The sequence below is a fragment of the Phaenicophaeus curvirostris genome, chromosome 8 (assembly GCF_032191515.1).
Source record: "Phaenicophaeus curvirostris isolate KB17595 chromosome 8, BPBGC_Pcur_1.0, whole genome shotgun sequence".
Lineage (NCBI taxonomy): Eukaryota > Metazoa > Chordata > Aves > Cuculiformes > Cuculidae > Phaenicophaeus > Phaenicophaeus curvirostris.
The window spans coordinates 16,859,534-16,879,988 of NC_091399.1; the positions used below are offsets into that span (position 1 = coordinate 16,859,534).

The 20,455-nt window shown below is 48.5% G+C and overlaps 1 protein-coding gene across 1 annotated transcript; it reads left to right on the forward strand.

Annotated features, from left to right (window-relative positions):
- The first annotated feature begins 4,531 nt into the window (after positions 1-4,531).
- Positions 4,532-20,236, forward strand: LOC138723333 (tudor domain-containing protein 5-like). The gene is given in 15 exon segments (XM_069862279.1): positions 4,532-4,799; positions 4,855-4,995; positions 5,556-5,617; positions 6,013-6,075; positions 6,077-6,209; positions 6,874-7,005; positions 7,008-7,286; positions 8,028-8,155; positions 10,935-11,158; positions 12,033-12,218; positions 12,939-13,068; positions 14,458-14,625; positions 16,384-16,530; positions 18,544-18,748; positions 20,076-20,236. Coding segments are annotated over 15 exon segments (2,427 nt in total).
- The last annotated feature ends 219 nt before the right edge of the window (positions 20,237-20,455 follow it).

The following is a 20,455-nucleotide window of genomic DNA, read 5'->3' on the forward strand; positions in this document are numbered from 1 at the left end:
AGCAGCTTCCAGAACTGAAAGGGGCTCTGGGAAAGCTGGGGAGGGACTCTTTACAGGGGCGTGGAGTGACAGTACAAGGGGGGATGGCTGTAAATTGGAGGGGGGACGATTTCGATTAGGCAGTAGGAAGAAATTCTTGGTGCTTTGGGTGGTGAGGCCCTGGCCCCGGTTGCCCAGGGAAGTGGTGGGTGTCCCATCCCTGGAGGTGTTCAAGGCCAGGTTGGAAGGGGTTTCGAGCCACGTGATCCAGTGGGAGGTGTCCCTGCCCTCGGCAGGGCGTGGAACTGGATTGTTCTGTGTCGGTGACTTACTGAGTGGAAAATTAACTGCTGGGATTCATCCTCTTTTGTCCCCACAGAGGGAGCAGTGGCTGTGGCAGAGATGTTCTGTGCAGTGGGACCGGCGAGGGAGGTGACTGCGGCCCTCTGCTCCGCTCTGGTGAGACCCCACCTGGAGCCCTGTGTTCAGCTCTGGAATCCCCAACGTGCCACTGACACAGACCTGTTAGAGCGACTCAGTCTGCTCTCCCAGGCCGAGAGGGAGGCAATATTTGAGGGCACCTCATTTCCCGCCTGTGCCGGCAGGGCTCTCTCCGCCTGGGCACATCCGAGGGATTTGTCCAGTGTGTTTGGCAGAGGCCGAGCAGGGAGGCTGTTACCTTGACTCCGGCTCAGGGCAGAAAGAATTGCTGAGCGTGGTCTGGTTTTGAGAGAAAGTAATTTTGTCTGATTTTGAGATGTGGGACAGGCTCAATATCCAGGAGGTCACTGTAACTGACTTTGTCTCCCTTGTAAGTGAGCGTTCCCTGTTGCACTCCAGAAGATCTATTTAGGGTCACTGATTTCAGGCTAGGAAAGAAATAACGTTCCAAGTGCCTTCACTGTGAGAGGCTACAGACCTTTTGTGTTTCCAGCCCAGGGCTCTCCTGCTGTCTCCAGGAGTTGTGTGAACACTGCTGACCCAGTGGTCTTGCCCGGAGGGTGTGACAGTGGTTCCTTAGGCTGCACGTTTGTTGTGGGTGAAAGCATTCCCTAGTGTCCTTTCCCAGCTGGATCCACAGCGTGGGTCAGTGTGGAGAAGGAGAAAGAATGGCGATTAAAACTTCTTCCCTTAGTCCTTCCGTGCGTCCTGTCTCTTTGACATCAAAGCGGGAGGGGAGATGAACTTTCTTATGGATGTGATACCTTGGGCATGTTTTAACTCCATGGAATTTTTAATGGATTTGCTTTGTTGTTTAGTTTTCCTTTCAGAAACGTGTTTCCAAGGAAGTCTCTCAGGAGTCAAGGCTTGGCCAGTTCCAGGGATCGAGACAAAGCAAACATTAAAGAACAGCAGTGCCCGAGTACATTCTTGGTGTCCTTTCCTAGTAGCATTGCACTCCTCGTCCCCTGCTGTTACTCCTTACCTCCTCCCCCTACAGCTCCGTGGGGTCTCAGCATCTCCGCTGCTCTTCACGCACACAGAATCACACACAGAATCACCAGGTTTTATAACCAGCTGGGGAAGGGGCTGGAGAAGAGGTCTTAGGAGGAGCAGCTGAGAGAGCTGGGGTTGTTTAGCCTGGAGAAGAGGAGGCTGAGGGGAGACCTCATTGCTCTCTCCAACTACCTGAAAGGAGGTTGTAGAGAGGAGGGTGCTGGCCTCTTCTCCCAAGTGACGGGGGACAGGACGAGAGGGAATGGCCTCAAGCTCCGCCAGGGGAGATTTAGGCTGGACATTAGGAAAAAATTCTTCACAGAAAGGGTCATTGGGTGACGGAAGAAAATATGGGACAACACGCAGTGATCAATATGATCCAAGTGAAGCCATTTAATCGAAGTTCCCAACACATTTTATACCCTACTTGCTGAAGCAAGCCATTGTTTTACAAGCTGATTTGACAATTCTCCATTTGCAACAAGTAATCATTAGTTACAATACATTATTATGTTTTCCCATGAGAAATAGCTGTGTGAGCATTTCAGTCTACAAATTGATAGACTACAAAGTAACAAGTCAAGGACTACCGAGGAAAGCTTCCCCTGAGAAATGAGAGGCGTCTAGGGTAGAACGACTCTCTATTGTTGCAAAGAGAAACCTTGAAGAGAGTGTGTCATTTACAGCAGCTGCTGCTTCTGCAAAGTTAGCTTTAATTGTGGTGCAAAAGCTGTGAGGCCTTATGCTAAGGTGCCTTTGTTTCATTTAGCATAAGCTGCTCAGTGCTTGGGGTGCTCATTAAATGTCCTCTGGTTCGTAACCATCCATCAATTGGGCACTGGAACAGGCTGCCCAGGGAGGGGGTTGAGTCACCTTCCCTGGAGGTGTTTAAGGCACGGGTGGATGAGGTGCTAAGGGACATGGTTTAGTGTTTGATAGGAATGGTTGGACTCGATGATCCAGTGGGTCTCTTCCAACCTGGTTATTCTATAATTCTATGATTCTATGACTGGTACGTGAGGATGCCCCTGGAGCTCAGATGCTCGTGTGAGCAGAGAGACGCGAAGGGGGGGATTTTTTCCACTTCCCAGCCACTTGTGAGGGGCCTGGTTTGCGCGGTGCCCTTGCTGTGAAAAAGCCGGCAAGCACTCGCAGAGAGAGTATTATGGGAGCTCCGAGTGTTGAGGAGGCGACTCCAGGGAGCCGAGGGGTTGGTTAAATACAACGTGAGCCGGATTCCCCCTTGTCAGCTCGGTGGGAGCTGGTTCAATGGATCGCTTCTCACGCTTCGGATGCCCCTCAGCTGAGCTCTTGTCCTGCCGCACCCCCAGCGGAAGCGGGAGCAGCACAGCCTCCCTTCCCTCTAGAGAGCTGATGGACCTTGCAGGGAAGTGCCAGGCCATGAAGGCTGCCCCTTCCTCCTCTTCCCTTTCCTCTCAGCTCAGAACTAGGGACAAAATCCTTGGTTACCTGTGTGCGTTTGTGTGTGAGTGAAATCTCACGCCCGGGGCTGCACACGGGACCCAGCTTGTTCCCCTGTCCCAGGAGAACCTGCCTGTACACTGAGCCCCTTCCCGTTTCCAGGCTCACCCTGCGCCGTCCTCCTGCCTGTTTGGTTTGAGGACGGGGACGTTTATGTCTGTCCTTGCTGCGGAGGTGATGGATTGAAAGACCAGGCTCTAGGGTGTCAAGGTGCATCTGGCCCTGTGAAGGGGAAGGGATGACACCCATGTTCCCTCAGCCACTGCTCCTTACGCTCTATATTTTTCCCTTTCCAAAAAACCAGAGGCTTCTGGAACCATGCGCAACCCGCTTCACGTCACACGCCTGGGCTGCCTTCCCTCCTGCGTCCAGACCAGGACCCGCTGGTGGCTGCCAGTAGCCCAGCTCCACTCCGAGTGACCAGAGGCGGCGTGGGCCCCGTTTCTGGGACAGCTCTCAGGAATTGCCTCTCCTGCTCTGGACAACAGGGGAGGGTTTCGCATGCAAAACTGCAAAGGAACATACGTGGGCTTTAATTAAGAGGCTGCTTCTGTGACGGGAAAAGGCATTAGAAGCCACTGGCCCTAAGAGGGAGCAAAGCCCTCCCGTCTCCTGTGTAGCTGTGCCTGCTTGGAGGGCACCAGCATGTGAGCTTCGGTTCCGCACGAGGAAGGGGAGTGACGCAGCTGGAGGGATCTCAGTAACCACCTTACCAGGCCCTCTGGCTTTGCCAGGAAGGAGACGCCCACGTCGGAAAACGATGGCTCTCTCATACTCCCGCACTACCTGCAGGGGAAACAAAAGCTGGATGCGCTGCAAAGGGAGGGTTTCAGCAGGTGTGAGCTGCCGGAGTTACCTGTCCCTGTGTCCCTTTACCCCCGCAGAGGACCTGACACAGAACTGCTGGCTGGCCTTGTGTGTGAGCAGAGAAGGAGCAGCCACGAGACACCCAGGATTTGGGAGAGCAGCCCATGTTAGAGGGGCCTGGGCTTTCCCAGGATGAGGCCAGCGTTCTGCTTCCTCAGAGCCTGGCCAAACTCAAACATCCTGAGCTAAAATTTTGCGTGCTGGTTGTTTGCCTCCGAGGGAACCGTGTGTGCATGTGCTCACCCCTGTGAGATCCGAGGGATGACACTGACACCCTTGTTGAGAGCAAGATTCACGTGAAATTTCCCCAGAAGTGGGAACCAAAATATGCCTACTCGTAGCCACGCTAGAAATGTGAGAAAAGGGGGAAAAGAGGGCAAATCCATCGGTACCTGAGAGACCAAACTCTCTTAACATTTTACATTCAAAACCTATTTACCTGCTGCTGCAGTGCCACTCTCTCTGGGCTGGGTGTGCTGAAGGCGATGTTTGAAAGTGAACAGACCTGCAAGCTGTTCAGCAAAAGAGAAACCTAAGCCCTTGCCTGCTGATAATTCAGCAGGAGTATTTGAGAGGTAGCGGAAGATCCCTGTGCAGCCCTTTGTTGCAGCAATGTGCGAGGAAGGAAAGTCAAAATTAACGATGGGTTGAAGAAGTGTAAATAGAACCTTAGACCCAGAAAAAGCTTTATGCTCACGTCCAAAACGTGCCGAACCAGTGAGTTACGTCCACATCAGACACCGACTACTAAGCCTGGGGAGGCCCCATGACCATTCTCACCTTCATGCAGAACCAGACAGAAACGGGGAAGGTCATTATGATGAACAGGAAAGACAAGATGGTCAGAAGCCACTCACAGATGCCCAGACCTGGAGACTTTACTCCTAGGGAGAAATACAAAAGGACCGTGTTAGCAGAGGCCAGCTCCCAAAATACCGACAGCCTGACAAGCGCCCGGGCCCGTCAGCTTCAGTGTTGGCCTTTGCCTAAACCCGGCGCGTGTGAACCATTTGCTCTCCCTGGAGCTGGCTCAGGTGAGCAGGAGCTGCCAGGATGCACCGACAGGTTTCGTCCCCGCTTTACTGCCAGAAATGGAGCCGTGCTTCCCCGTGGGGCCTCGACTAGAGAGCAGCCTTCAGGCTGAAGACCTGCAGGCACCAAGCGGTGTCCAAGGGTTTGGAAGGAGCAATTTGTTGGCTGACCTGGGAGCCCAGAAGTCCGTCGGGAGAGGTGAGCTAAGGGCAAAGAGAAAGATGGCGAATAGGAAGTTGATTTCAACGTGCACAGCCTGAAGCGCCCTTCCCTGTCAGAGGATCTCAGGCCCTTTGGAACAGGAGTTCAGTCGCATCCCAGCTCCCTGATGCGGTGGGACCGAGCCGCTGGTGCTACTGAAATCTCCCTGCGCCCTCCAGCGGTCACACCGAGGCGTGGGGGCTGACTGGGGTGCTCGGGTCAAAATGACCTTCCCCATCTCCCCAAAGCCAGGACGGGGCGTCTTGACCTGGCTGACCTTTGTTGTGAGGGAAAACCTGCAGGTATGGCCTGGAAATAGATTCCTTCTGGGGTACCTAGACCCAGAGGGCGGACCAGCAGTGAAGTTAGCGTCCCTGCGCGTCTCCCACTTAGATCTTCTCGAGCTCTTCCCTTCTTGCCCCTTTGCCTTTGGAGCTCTCTGCAGAGCCAGCAGGTCTGGAGGGAGGTTCACATGCCAAGAACCTGCGTGATCACTCTAGCTCTACAGCACCAGGAGGCTGTGAGGCTGGCTGGGGTCTCCCGTGTCTCACCCCAAGGAAAACTGTGTCTGTGCCAGGCGGGTGCGATGGCACTCACCGTGCGGAGTTATTCTGTGGCCGTACAGGGTCAAAGAGCCCACAGCTTTCCAGCCCTTCCCCTTCCATAATCCATACCTCCCTCTTGCTGCTCACTGTCCAGCAATGCCATTGCCTCCGTTTCATTCTTTGAGGATTTACACTATTCTTTGCCTAAAACTAGTATATATACCCACTGCTTTTGTAAAGCGTGAGGCCTTTTTCTAGAAGGGCATCCAACTCAGCGCCGAATTGTAAACCAAAAATGTTATTGCCTTTGCCTCAAAGACTTGATCCTTTTCAAGGTTTTACCAGTGAATGAGTGTTTCCCACTTGGGACACAGGGGGGACTCCCCATGCCTGGGATTAGGGATGCAGGGAGCTCTGCGAGGGGCAAGGGGGCACGTAGGACAGAGCAAGGAGACCCCACGCCTGGAAGAAGGAGGTGAGGTCGCTGCTTATTACCGATAAAGAGGGTTTAACCCCAGCACAGCTGGAGAGGGGAGTACATGGCCATGATGGGCAAACCTCTCCCTCTACGTGACCTGGGCTTCCAATCCACCTTGGAGCTGGTGGCAAAAATGCCTGACGTTGTCAGAATCTGTCCTCAGGAGAAAGGCACGTTTATCCTCAAAGGTGAGGTTTTATTTCCGTAAAAGTGGAGGAGTTGTTTGGAACCTCGTACTGGTATGAAGCGATGCTCTAAAACCAGGAGGTGCAGAATGAATTGCCAGAGCTGTAGGTCATGTATCTCTGTCACTCTTTTTCTCATATAGCTCTGTTTAATTTTTTTGCCGTTGATGTTTTTTGCTGTGTCTTAATCTGCCTTTTTGTACCTTTCTCCTCCTTCCTCCTGGAAAATAACAGAGGCTTCCAGTTCTTTTTGTACATTTTGCACTCTGCTCTTGGTTTAGAAACTGCAGTAACGTTTCTATAGGAAGTTCAGTCTGTATCAAAGAACTTTTATCATTTTCCCAACAAAACTTGCAGCAGATGAGTTTCCTTTTGTGATCCTGTATCCAAGAATTGGACCCGCCTTTCTGCTTGGATCTGGATTTCTAGGGATGAGGGTGCAGGTTGGTTCTTGGCTGTTTCATCTGGTTCATTTCAGTTCACAAAGGGAGAGTAAAAGTTACCCTGTTGGAAATGCGATCTAGCGTGATTGGTTTTGAAAGACACGCCTGCTTCTGAAGAGGGTGGGGAGAATAGGAAAGAGGAGGACCTTTGCTTGTATAAAGCTTTCAGTAGTTTGCTGTCTTGGTAATCTCATAATTTATTTATTTCTTTCTTTCTTTGGTAGCCATTGCAGATGAGACCACCAAAGGTATTGCAAAACTGGTTGCCAGGCAGGAGGAAAGTGTTAAGTCACGAAAGAATGATGCTGTGAAGGCACGTGCTGCTTTTCCCTCTAGGAACACAAAGTGTCTCCCTCGCAGCCAGCGACTGGGAAGGCTGAGCTGCAGGATCTGCTGAGTTCCTCACCACTTCTGCTCAGGAACTTTGAGAGGGCCTATCGCAGACGCTTTGGCCGGCCGTTCCAGTATAGGCGATATGGATTTGTCTCTGTATTTCAAGTCCTTGAAAGTGTGTCCGATATCATTGTTGTTGAGCAGACAAAAGCAGGTTCCTTGCTGACCCTGAGGAAGTAGCTGGAAGGTGAGACAGCGAAGGAAGAGGTGCCGCACGGTGGGGCGCACAAAGAGGTGCCAGAAGGTGAGGGAGGGTATTATTTAACTGGAAGTATGTAGCTGCCAAGCAGCTGTGTTTCAAGTGATGTTGCTGCCTTTCCAGTAGCTGTCGTAGTCCTGGTTTCCCTAGGCTTTAGCGCAGAAGGGCTGCGAGGTACTGTAGAAGCAGCTGTTACAAGGGTGTTGTTGTGGTAGCAGAGAGCTTAACTGGAAGTTTTCTACGGTTTGCCACTGTTTTTCAGTGCGAGGTGAAAGAAGGGATGTTAAGGCCCTTTCTGAATGCGTGTATAGGACTGGAATTTCTAGTAATTCCAGGCAACAGGTAATAAAACTAGAAGGATCTCTGGCACGTCGGCTCCGCAGGCTGGTAAAGCCTTCCAGATGCGCTTTTTGAGGCTGAAGCACTAATCTGAAAGGCATAGCTATACTGCTTCTCTGAAGAAGAGCCTGTAGATATCCTCAGCGTTCCCCTAACAACTATGAGAGAAAGCAGAGGATTGCATAAGGTTCCTGCCAAATGCCTGACTTTTCTTAGCATCATTCTAGGAATTTATTTAGCCCTTGTCATGCTTGCAAGAGCAAGTGTGTTTTATTTTGCTTGAATTTATTAGTACGGCGAAGGATGCCTCTCAAGCAAATCCCCGTGACTGTGGGTGCTACAAGAGATGAGGAAAATGGCACTAGTACTTGTACGCTTTCATGGCCAGGTGTATTCTCCTTCTGCTTAATATGTAAATAAAGAATAACAACTAAACTCTCTTTACAGCTGCACCTGCAATTGAGATGCCTCCTTTGGAACCCATCCGTGATGCCAAGTGGTTTCACCTGCCGGCAGAAGAGAAGTCAGAGCCGGTGGAAGGACAAGCACTAGATATGAGTGATGTCCTCAAACAAGTAAGTGGCAGGATGAGTGATCTGTAGCTTTGTCATGTCTTCGTCCAGGGGGTGATAATTTTTTTCACTGCTTTTGTTTTTGCTTGGTTTGTATTGTTGATGCACTGTTGCTTCCAAAAAAAAATTGTACCTAGTTTAGATGAGGCTGGAGGTGACCAGAGTCATACTGACCTGATATATAACTCTATGTGCCCTCCAGCCTAGGTCTTTTTCTTGTCTCTTTCTGGTCTTGAGATCTCTGTTGGAGATCGTCCAAAGCCAGTAAAGCATAATCTTGTTCCCCAATAAGAGTGGAGACAATTCTTTTTGTGTTCTTAATAGCCTTCTTCTGAGAGTAGCTGTGTGGCATTTCCCCTGCTGCAGTAGCATGGGTTTAAGTGTCTAGCAGCTACGTGGCAGAGCTGAGGAATGGTCCTTGGAGACCTCAGTGCTGTCGTTGCCACTCTGCTCTTTGGTTGGACTTGAAAGTTTTGTTGCTGTTGTTGTGGTTTAGCAATGTATTTTTAGAAAGGGATGGAGAAGTACAGAGGCTCTGACCTGCCAGACCTGCTTGGGAGAATTTCTTTGTGCCCCCTCTATTTTTTTTTCCTCTTTTGAGCATCTTTAGGCCTTTGTTTTCTCAGGAAAGTTCTCCTGCTGCGAATTATTTCCTCTGCCAAGCTCATCTGGTGGTTCTACACAACTGTACAGTTGGAGTACCTAGACAGGGAAAGGGTTGCAGGGATTCTTTCTGAATTTGGTGTGCTGTTCACTTAATGAACTTGAAAGCTTAGGGCTACGAGTCGGACTTTCTGCGGTGTTTCAAGAAACATACCCTTTAGAAAACTTTGGCAGGCTCTTCTGATAAGACCTTGTCGTCTGGTGGGATGAAGTCCGTGGGGAATTTCCCTAGATCAAACAAAGTCTGCTTGTGGGAAGGGTAGAAAAGGGAGAGAGATGGTCCACGTAGCCCCATTTTTTTCTTGTTATGTGTCGCAAAGGGAATCTGTTTAAAGATTCTAGCAGGGCGAGTCTTGGAACGTGTTTGTACAACTCGTGTTTGCCATGAAGCACCAGTTTTGCTGGTTTGTTTTAAAAGTGCCCTAGAGAGGAGGAAAGTGAGCTGGAATGTGTTTGGGTAGGCAGTGAACCAAGATTTCAAGATGCTGCAAAGTCGAGGGGAAAGATGCGACCTGATTCCTGGCCTGCTGTAAGGTATGGAAGTATCTGGTGATGAGACGCCAATAGCGAAAGCGTTGTAAGGGACAAATGAGGGACAAGGGCCGAGTCAATCTGCTCGGCCCCGAGAAGGGTCAAATATATAGAGCTGCTGCTCTTGGCAGCTTTTTCTTGCCGTGCCGAGCAGAAGGAAAGTTGTCATCCACACCACTCTTGGCAGCTGCCACTCTGGCTTAAGGCAAGGAGTTAGCCAGTCTTACGAGCCGTGCCTCTTCTAGGGCTAGTTTTACAGTGTGTTCGGTTGTTTACCTTTTTCTTATAATTTTCTTGCTATTTTGTGAAGGTGTTTTTTAAGCAGACATTTCTACGTCTTTCAAAGAAGTGTCTGTTGTCTCTGCCAACGTGTGAACTACGTGATAAACATCACGTGTGCCCGTAACAGTCTGACACGAGGAGCTTTCATGGAGCAAACCTGTCCCTTGGCAATATCACTGTTGACTGGCACTTCTGGGAGGAAATCCATGAAATGTAAGGGGATTTTAGAGGTGCTGCTGCTGCTCAGGCAAGAATTCCCTCAGGTACTCTTTAACTCAAAAATGTTAACTGCCTGGTTAACTCAATGTTTTAGTCAAAGTTTTTAACAAAAAGAATTCAAGGGTGTTCTTCCTCGCTCAGTCTGCAGGAGAGACTCTAATCTGCTTTTTTAAGAAACGGTTCGAAGGGCTAGTATTGTCTCTCGGTTGACTGTAGCCGTGTAAGCAGTGGGGTGTGCTGGAAGACAAATTTCCTGTAAGTTGTCTGGTGTGTGATGCAGTGGTAACTCGTAGCATATTCACAATGAGTAAAACTGGAATAGTTTTGACTTCTGGACGCTGGAGGAGTGCTGTTTGTTGGCACAAACCGAATCTCTGGAGGCAGTGAAAGTAGCTGATGTCTGATTAAGGTTTCCATGCACGCTGGTTCAAGTGGAATAAAGTTTACAGCAGCTAAAGAATGATGCAAAATTGCAAGCTGTGCCAAGAACTGATGTACAAATTTGCCTAGAATGAGAAAAGAATAGGATTTGTAGCGTTTGTATGTTTTTATCTTTTGGGAAATAGCTCTGGTGTGTGTGAGATGCATTTGTGCCTTCTGTGTCTTGAATTGTTTTCAGCTAGTTTTTCTACTTCAGTCATGTGCTCTTTCATGGGGACAGAAGATAGAAACAGCATCTTTGGGGTAAAATCCAACAAGCAGGTGGGTTTTTTTGGTGTGAGTTTTTGATTTTTTTTTTTTCTCTTTATCAGTAGCCATTCAATATCTTTGTCTAAATACATAACGTGTCATCGGTTCCTCTTCTTTATTCCTTGAAGGAATATGAGGAAGGTATTTTTGTTGCACCCCTCTTTACACTGGAGGGAGGAAAGAGAGAAGGAAGGTGGAGGGTGTGAAAATAGGTGTTAGGATCCCAGGGACAGTTTTAATCCGAGTTTGCGCTATTTGTTGGGATTCTCTGATCTTCAGTAATTCATGGGTTCCCAGGAAAGCAGAACTACTTTTTTACCTTAATGCAGAGGCCAGTTATGTGTGTTCAGGGCGTAGCAAGACTTCTGAGCGCTACTTTCCTCTTGTCCCTTTGTAGTGTCAAGATTTAGATTTGAAGCTGTCAATCTTCAATCTGGCAACGACTCCAGAAATTCCCCCTGATGCTGTTCAGGACAGAAGCCTTTGCAGTTTCCCACCATTGGAGCGCTTGTGTTTGGTGGGAGTCTTTGTGGAATGTATAATCTCTCCTAGCCGGTTCTACATCCAAGCGTGCCACGCAGAAACATCCGATAAACTCCAGGATATGATGTTTGAGATGAGGTGAGGACGTGCTATGCTGATTCTGTGCTATTACCTGGGTATTTGCACTGAGGGAACAGGGCACCCGGCTGTTTGTTACCGTCACTACAGGCTTGACTTCTGGATGTGGAGATGCCAGTGCCGTACTAAATCACATAATCATAATGCTTCCCCATTCCTTTTATCTAGCAAGCAGTAAGTATCGCTAATAGTTTGGCTGTGTCCTAGACGGCCTTAAACTTTAAAAGCCTGGAAAAGTTGTGGAAAGGAACTTGAGGGTTCTGTATTGTTGACATTGCTATTGCTGATGTGCTTGGTTAAGGCTTTTACTTCCCTCTCCAGCACTTACCAAAAGCAGCAGGTAATAAGCGTTAGTCATATCTATATTTGAAAGCAAAACCCCATCAGTGGGTTTGTCTGTCAGGTACGTTGTGCGTTTGGGACTCTTCCACTACGCTGCAGTTGCTGTTAGTCGTGTGCCAAAGTAAATACTGGATGTCCGTGGGGCAACCGTGTGATCGCAGGCTGCAGACAGGTACTGTGTGTGTAAGCCAGGACTCCGGAACCTGGCTCGTAAGAAGCCCTGTGCCAAGTCAGGGTAATGTTAAAAGTGAACGACTAGAATGGCTGTATTTAGTCGCTGATTAGCGCCCATTAGTTAACTTTTTGTTGGACCCCAAGAATACAATTTAAATGTTAAAAGTTTAGGTTTGTGTATTTATTGTCACTTGGTTTAAGTAGAACAGAAACATAAACTATCTATTAGAACAACTCCTGAAAATCCGTCTCGTGGAGGCTTTGAGAAATGAGGATTCTTCTGAACCCTGAAGTGTATTTCTGTTTATCCATCTCCTGCGCCCTACCAAGCACAGTTTTTCATTGTGATCTCTGGCAGACACTGTTACTTGAGTAAACTTGTTTCTGATCGTTCTGTCATGCCTGAGTCTTCAGTACGTCCTGGACAGCTTTGCTGTGTAACGGTCTCAAAATGGTGGTACCGCGTTATCATCCACCGCGTGATCAATGACCAAGAAGCAGAGGTGTTCTACGCAGATTACGGAAACCTGGGAATCGTCCGAAGGTTTGCCTGGAAATGGTTCTCAGGATTAGCTGTTCCATCGCCTTCCCAGGGATGAGGGTGAGGCTGCTGGGCCTGTCACTCTCCAGGAAGACGTCCCACCACACGGGTTTCCTAGAAAGTGTCTATTTGGATTTTTTTTCCCCGTAGCAGTGCCTTGCAGGTACTTCCTTGCTTACATGTTAATGCGTGAGGTGACGTTAAGAACAAGATCTGCGGTGCAGATCACTCCAAGCCCTTTGCTTATCATCGCTGTGGGCTAAACCCTTTCCTCTTCCTTTATTCACTCTTGCCCCTTTCTGTCCCTTTCGAGCAAGCTCCCTAATCCTCTTCCCTGAGTTTTGTGAATGGAGGTAAACATCTCTTGAACAGACATCCTCCCAGTTGGGAGCATTTGTGGTGTCAGAGGTACTCGTTCTCCTCTGTAATTCAGTACCTTCCCCATATTTGCTTCTGCCCTCTCATTTGCCTCTATTCATGCCTGGCCATAGGCATTCTGTGTTTCAAAAGTGATTTTTCTCTGTCCATAACTTTCTTATCAAAAGAGGTTATGAGGAGAGGATGCTTGGGCAAGGGAAGGCGTAAGGGACCAGTTGTTATTGCTATTTCTGCTGTGCCCCTTCTCTGGCTACGGAGTGTTTTCCAAAGCTGCTGTCGGGCTTTATTCGTAAGCACAAAATGCGATATGTGCCTCTCTATTCCTAAGCTGATCTTAAAACCCAGAAGAGGAGGAAGTTCTGGCATTTGTCATCTCTTCCTGTGTGACGCAGCCACTAAGGACGATATCTACTTCCACGCTGTCTTGAGCAGTAGGGGATGTGCTGACATCTGTGGGAAGAAGGTTCCTTCCCAGGTCAGGAGGGAGGCGTGTGCTTCTGACAGGAAAGGCAGGGAAAGGATTGGTTGGGTGCCTGTAGTGGAGAGATCTTTACCTTGAAGCAAGTAGTTTTGTGAAGAGCAAAACCGGTATTCCCTGCTTCCCTGCAATTTACTGTTTTGGGGCTGTATCCCACGGTGTCTATGGTGACGGCTTTCTTTTTGGTTAAGGTGGAATTCGATGATACAGCAGAGATGTTCTGGTTTAGCAGAACAAACTCTTTTCATCCTGACTTCTAAGAGTGGATTAGAAGGTTTCGGTACGGATTTTTAAAGTGGATTAGCTTGTTAATATTGCCGAAAAGGAAAATAGATGTTCTGAACATGAGGCCAAGCTGGGATGGAATTGAGGAGTTGTATTTGTAACTTTTCTAAACATTGTTAAATCCGGTAGGTTTTGTTAGTCATAAGTTGAGGCCTCCGAGTCATCCAGACCATGAGAGCAAGTCCATTAGATGTTACTGTCTGGCTTCAAGTAGCGCTGCATAGAATCGTAGAATTGCCAGGTTGGATGGTAGAGTCCAACCATTCCTATCTGCCGCTAAACCGTGTCCCTGAGCGCCTTGTCTGCCTGTCTTTTAAACACCTCCAGGGACAGTGACTCAACCACCTCCCTGGGCAGCCTCTACCAGTGCCCGATGACCCTTTCTGTGAAATTTTTTTTGTCTGATATCCAGGCTGATGTCCATTTTTTCTGCTAGCCAGTGGCACGGGCAGTTGAGTGAGGAACAGGGTAGTTAAATAAATAATTTTGGCCTTTCCTGCTCTAGGCCCCGGAGATTGGTTGTGCCGTTAAACTGAATTATAGATATGGTCTTGGCTTACAAAGTCTCTTTCTTTGCTAGTGACATGTATAGTGCTGGACGGTGTAACCAGGGTAGATTGCATGTTGTGCCTTGAGCAGAGATTGAAGCTGTGAGCCAGCACAGAGAGCATTTATGATTTAGGCCCATCAGTGTTGCCTGAATGTCTCAGCTCCGTTTCAGCAAGAAGTCTGTGGATACGAAAACCTTTAGAAAGGTGCTGCAACAGTTTTGTATCTCAGCAGAAAGTCAGGCTTTGCAGCCCGGAGTGCTCGTATCTGTTGTTTCGTTTAGTAGATGCAGAATGCGTATTTTGGCAGGATTAAATCCAATAATTGTCTTTTTGCGTGTGCGTGTTCCATTTAGCGGGTAGGGGGCTATTGCTGGGTGATTTTATTGCTGGAGGGAGTTGATTTTCTTAGTAAGACAATTTCTCCAAGAATTCAGAGCTCACTTGTGGGTGGTGTGCTTCTTTGTAAAACCCATTAGAATTCTTTTTATTCTTTATGGTGGTGACAACTTACTTTTCTTGACTCAGCTGTTGGGGTTTTATTTGTTCGTAGGGATTTGAGGAAGTGAATCCTTCAGCCTTGTATCTTGAGCCCAGCAGAAAGCAGGAGAATGCTGAACCCGTGGAGCCACACCTTCGCTCGCAGCAGGAATCTTTGAACGTAAATAGTGACATAGCAAGCTCGAAGCTGGATGAGGATGAACTGTGGGAACAGGTGAGAGTTTGGCTGCGGTGTGACTATCGTTCAGTGGAATTGGCTCCAGGGATCAGTAGATGTGTTGGCTTAGTCCTATGCAGTGACTTGTGGAGTGGTTTTTTTTCCTTTGCTTTTATAAAAAGCAAGCAGAACCGTGACGTAACAACAATTACACGTGGACCATAAATACGTCCGTCGCTGCTTGACCTCTGATCCCTTTGCAGACGTCAGGGAGTCTGTGCTCAGTGAGTTCTCCAACCTTCCATACGCACCATCGTTTTTGAGTTAGAGGGAGAATGGACTCCAAGAACTCAGACCAGTACCAGATCCCTGAGATCAGTTTGACTTAGCAGTTTCCTAGTTTGCACCCCAGGAGCCAAGAGGTGGTGTGGTCTCCTCTAGTGTCTCTGGGGTTTGGCAAAGGATGTGTAATAACTCGGGGTGTCATTTACGTGTGGGAAAGGACCAGAAGAACTAGTGATGTCTTGTTTGCCTTAAGGGTCTCGCTCATTTTAAACTTCTCCGAAAGGAATCCATTTGCAGTCTTGGTTGTTACAGGGGTTAAAGTTGTACACGACTGGAGTTTTTTTTAAAAGTTAACTCTAAAAGCGACCGCTACCCAGGTCTGGATACTGCTGTACGCCTTTGATTTCAGAGCAGGTTGAAGAGAGGAGCCCTTTGCTATTATTTAATGGATGAAAAAGAATGATGAACAGAGGGGTTAAGCAGGGAGTAAAATCCAGGTCTTGGGCGCAGTCTAGCACGGTACCGTTAGAAACACCAGGGGTATTGTTTTACAGGTCACTCTCTCTACTTTTGTGTGATTTAAATTGTAGTTTTTTCATGACACATTTTACTACTGACGCCAAGTAACTGTCAGCTGTTGAAGTGTTCAGCAGTGGGCCGGCTCCAGGGCTGTTTTTCTGACATTCCTCTGAAACGTAAAAACGTAAGAGTTACTGTAGTGTCGGTAACTTGTAAAGCGGTCATTTTAGACAGGTTTTATTTTAGCCAACTGTGTGTCTGGGCTAGGGAAACTATAAGCTGCACGTGTTGGATATTGGTGGGCTTGCACTGTCAATACATCATCTGAACTGAAGGTCCCAAACATCGTCTTTATGTGGGAGAAATGAATGTGACCGAGACTCTGCAAATCTGAGTTTATTGTGATTTTTATGGTAAAATCTGGTTAAGTGCAGCAAGATCCATGTGTGTAAACGTCAGACAGAGCTGGCAATTTGGAGACTAGAGGAATGTTAAGTGCCTTCAGGTTTTCTTCTGTTTTGAAGGGTCTTAGAATCCTTTTCCAGGAACAGTAATCCTCTCTTTTCTGCTATTCTGTTTAGTTGCTCGAAACGATTCCTCTCCTCCTCGGTGCATCACCGATGTCACCATCAGTATCAACTCTAATAATTGCTCAAAGTGTTTAGAACTGGGATGAAATACGTCTGACTCTTGGTACTGCTCGGCTAGCGTTTTCTGGGAACTCCTCTTTGGCAGTGGGGAACTCCCTTTGTGTTGTCCAATCCTAGATTTGCCTTGTCAGGATTAACTCGACCCCCTCCTCTGCCCTTAAGTGCGAAATGGCTGGACGCTGAGTTGTCTCAGCTGTGCTGTGTGAAGGCACTTCTCCATGGTGAAATTCCTCAGAAGGCAGCAAGCAATAACCAGAAAAGATTGCTCAGATAAAACTGTCCTTTCCAGGTGGTAAGTTTTCCTGTGGAGTACAGAAATGAAAGTGGGAGTCAGTAGCTTTCCTTGCTTTGTCCGTCTCCTTGGCAGTGGCACCTCTCTGCTGAGGAGGAGTTAGAGGGGGATGTGTGGCCAGCTTTGGATGAAGCCAGTGTCCAAAGCACAACGGACCGAGACCCTGAACCTGCACAGGAGGATACAAAAGAAAGTCCTCCAGAGCTCATCGCAGAAGCTAAGGTGAGAGCCCTGAGCAGAGCTATTGCAGTTGAGGAGGGTTATTCTTGGTTTTAGGTTGTGTGAATTGCTTTGACCTGTGGTTTTTGTTTTGTTTTTTTTAAAGCGTCTGGCATGGCCTCGGGGCTGTGTTTTCCTCCTTGCTGTTGTTTCTGGGTGCTCGACTAGTGCTCTGCTGGTGCATTGAGGTGTGGTGGGAAGCAGACTACTCTTCTTTCTCTTTCATGCACAGTCCTGAGGGTTACTGGGAGTCATTGTGGGGTTTTCCTGGATCACTCAGAGGTCCCCCCTGGGTTAGGGGGATGGGTTTGAGAGGGTGGCATTTTGGGCTGTGCTTTGAGGCATTGTGTGGCACCAGTAACACAACTTTACTGCTTAAATAGTGGTTAATGATAATGGTAATGAGTCTGGCCGGGCCTGCAGCATGGCCTTTGGCCTGCGCTCTCCTTTGGGTTCAGCAGGGAGCCGGTGTCACTCAGGGTTTGTCGAGTCACAGAAGGTGTTATAGAGCTGGAAATGGGAGTGTGCCTGCAAGGTTTTGGATAACCGCAGCTCCTTACCCATCTGGAGATTGAGAGTGACTGAGACAAAGCGCTTTGTAGAAGGACGAGGGGGAAGTTGGCTCTCAGATAGTCTAAAGCAGAGCTGGAAGAACTGGTGGCGCTGGGAGATGTTACCTGAAGGGGATGGAGGGAAAGCAAGCTGGAAAGGGACCTTGAGAGAACGAGAGAGGAGGGAAAACCTCTCCTAGGAAGCGTGGGGAGAAAGTACAGTGAGGTGAGATGAGAAGTAGGCAGATGAGCAGATAGCAATAGGGTCCTTGTGAGCTGACTTAAGTACTTCCCCACAAGTATTAAACGGCGAGTTCCAAAGCATAGGGATTTGCTAACTGGAGCAGAGAAGGCCTGGCTACTCCCTGCTCCTCAAACACTCTCTAGGGTACCTGCTCTCATCTGCCTCTTGTGTGCTAACAGACATTTTTAGCGTCCACCCTTGCACCCTGTCTGTTTCTGCTTTGCTGTGGAGCGGCAGTGATGCTGCCTGTCCCAGTGAGGATAGCATGGGTGGCAAGAGGAGGTGATAGTCATCTTTTACATCTGTTTGGTTCTTTTTTTTTTTTTTTAAACTCTTGTCCTAGCAGTTTTTATTTTTACTGCATGTCAGGTGGGGATTTTACAGTGGGCTGGTGGGTATCGAGCAGAGTCCGGTTGGTTAATTGGATTCACCTCTCACCCAAGTTATTCTGTATGGGTGTCCTATCAGCGCAGAATTTCTGCTGCCCAGCCGTGTAGCTCTCCGTGCTGCTTCAGGAGCACCTTGTGGTCCCCTGGGGAGGCCAGTTTATGTTGTTTAAATCCTTTTTTTTTTGTGAAAACAATTGTTTTTTTGTGGGCTAATCCTCTGAACACACTTCCACCAAAGTGTGAAGCACCTTTGAATGGCGATTCACCCCTTGTGAGGATGGATGGCTCTCTTCTGCTGCCTTGACAACAGAAGAAGCCTAGAGAGCAAGTACCGGATTTTTGAACAGCCGTACTTGGGCAAGGGGAATAGTTGCTTGTCTGTTGTTTCGCTATTTTTCTTGTCCGGGCTGCGTTAACAAATACAAATGTTGGCTGTATTACCTGTCTGTGGCCGAAAGGTGGGTAATCGTCCCTGGAACTTGCTTAATTTGAGCAAAAATGCAGAGCCACGGCCTCTGACTCTGTTCCCGCTCCCTTGCAGAAACTCCCTCTGCTGCCATAATTTGTTCTGCGTGGGGCTGCCGAGAGGTGAGCCAGCTGTTCGCTCTTTGCTAAGACATGGTGATTTGTATCTTGTGCTAATGTGTCCCTCTTTCCAGCTTGCTGTGCAGGAGAGCTGCCCTTTGGCCAAAGTTGTTAGTAATTACTGGTGTTTTGTTTTTAAATTATCCAGTTGCTCTCCTTCCAATTGAGAGAGGATACAGACCAGGGCAGCCGATGAAGCGAATGTACTAATCGTGCCTTCTCATGAGTTTTTGATATACCTTTGCAGACACTTCCCTCTCTTGAAGAGTCCTCAATACCAGTTGTCTTCTTCAAGTCGGTGGAAGACATTTATACCTGCTCCAGGCAACCAAGAGGAATGAGCCAAGATGACCCTGATCGGACAGAAAGATTTCCCAACGAGGCCCAACGTCTTGCTCTGCATCCCGCTGTTCTACTTATGGCAGCGCCATTTATGCTGGACGACCATAACAGTACGAATAGATTTGTCAGTAAACTTTGAACACAGCAGAAAACTGAGCAGCCTGTAACTGTGCTGCGACTCTTGCAGTCGCTGTTGGGCACCTTGGGACTAGTGCTGCTGTTTTGCTAGAACAGGTGGAAACGTTGGTGTTCCTGTGGGGTGGAGATACGACGATAGTAAATAACCAGGTGCAATGCATCGGTTTGGTCTTTCGTGGGAACAAGTGCATTGAGGGTTATTTCTCTGATTTTTGCTGTCTTTTCTAGACTTCAGGCTGTTTTCGTGCAGAAGTCTGTTTCTCCATGCTAGCCCGTGTTCATTTCATACTGAATCTCTGACTGCCAGAGGTAAGGGACAAAAGCAGTTTTTTAACTTTGTAAGGTCCCTGTGTGGGTGTTCGTCTTCCAAATGATGAAAGGATCCACCAACCTGTATGAGCTTTGCCCATTTTACAAGGCCAGTTGACTTGCCAAAGGCGGCGCCTGTTGTTTGTGCCTTGGAACGGATCTGTCTGCGCTCTCTGTGGAGTGGAGGCCCGGTTCTCTGGGCAGGAGCTACTCAATTCACATGTGACTTCCCCCCTCGGGGAAACGGATGGGAAATCAGATGTGAATTGAGTAGCAGCACTGGGAGGAGAGGGAGAGAGGCTCTCAGATTATACTGCGTTGGGCTCACCGAAGAGATGTGCAGTAGAAAGCCCTCTCGCCATGACCCGGTAAGGTCTAGGCAAAAGGGACATCAGTCTAAAGTGGAGCTCTGAGAGTTGCCATTGTTGATGCCGTCTTTCTTTTCTGTGTTCCTCCTTATGCAGGGAAAGAGGAAGTGAGGAACAGACTTGCCCAGAAGTGCCGAGGTTGGCCTGTGCGGTGCCAGCGGGCTGTGTGACCAAGCGCCGTCTCTGAAACTGCTTGTCCCTCCTGTCACGCTAGCTGCCTTGTTCCCAGCTGCTCGCTTAGCCACTTGCGGTTCCTACTTGCAGTGGTTCCCCAGCCTGAGAAAGAACTTGAGAAGAGGGGAAGAAGGCTGAGCAACTGCCAAGGAAGGCTGCCTGGAGTAGCAAAAGCCAGCGGTATGACCACGCTGTTATTTTCTTTGTTCAGAAGTGTTTAATGTTTCAGGAAAACAGTTTGATTTGGTACTGATTTATTGCTCTTGGTTGTTGTTCTGAAGCACTGCGTTAGAGTGTGACGTTGTGCTATATATCTTCTAAGTTTAGGAGAGGGAAGTGGACTACCTATCCCTCACTCCCTCAGTGCACAAGCAGTTTTGACGTTGTGTGGGGAAATGTTTTTTTGATTTTTGACTTCACGGATGCTCCACACGCTCCTTGCTCTTAGGAGAGGTGGTTGTATCCCAGCTGTGGCCTCAGTCCGTGGTGATGCTGAGAACTTGCCAAAGGAAATCTCCTTCCCCGAGAGAAGGATGCTCTGAATTGTTGATGGATCGGGATGCCACACCTACGAAGCATCGGGAATCCCGTGGTACAGATATTGAATGAGATCTATAAAGAATCCAGTAAGAAAAGGCTTGAAGCTTGACATTGGCCGTGTTTTTGTAGCTCTTTGCCTGTGGCAAGAAATCCTCTTGGGCCTGAGTTTATTAATGCAGAGAAAAGTTGTGGGAAGAGATGCGCCCTGGCTGCGAATGCTGACATTCAGCTGCTTTGCTGCTGCCTGGACTGTTCTTCAGGGCTTCAGGGGCCGCTCTGCCCACCCCG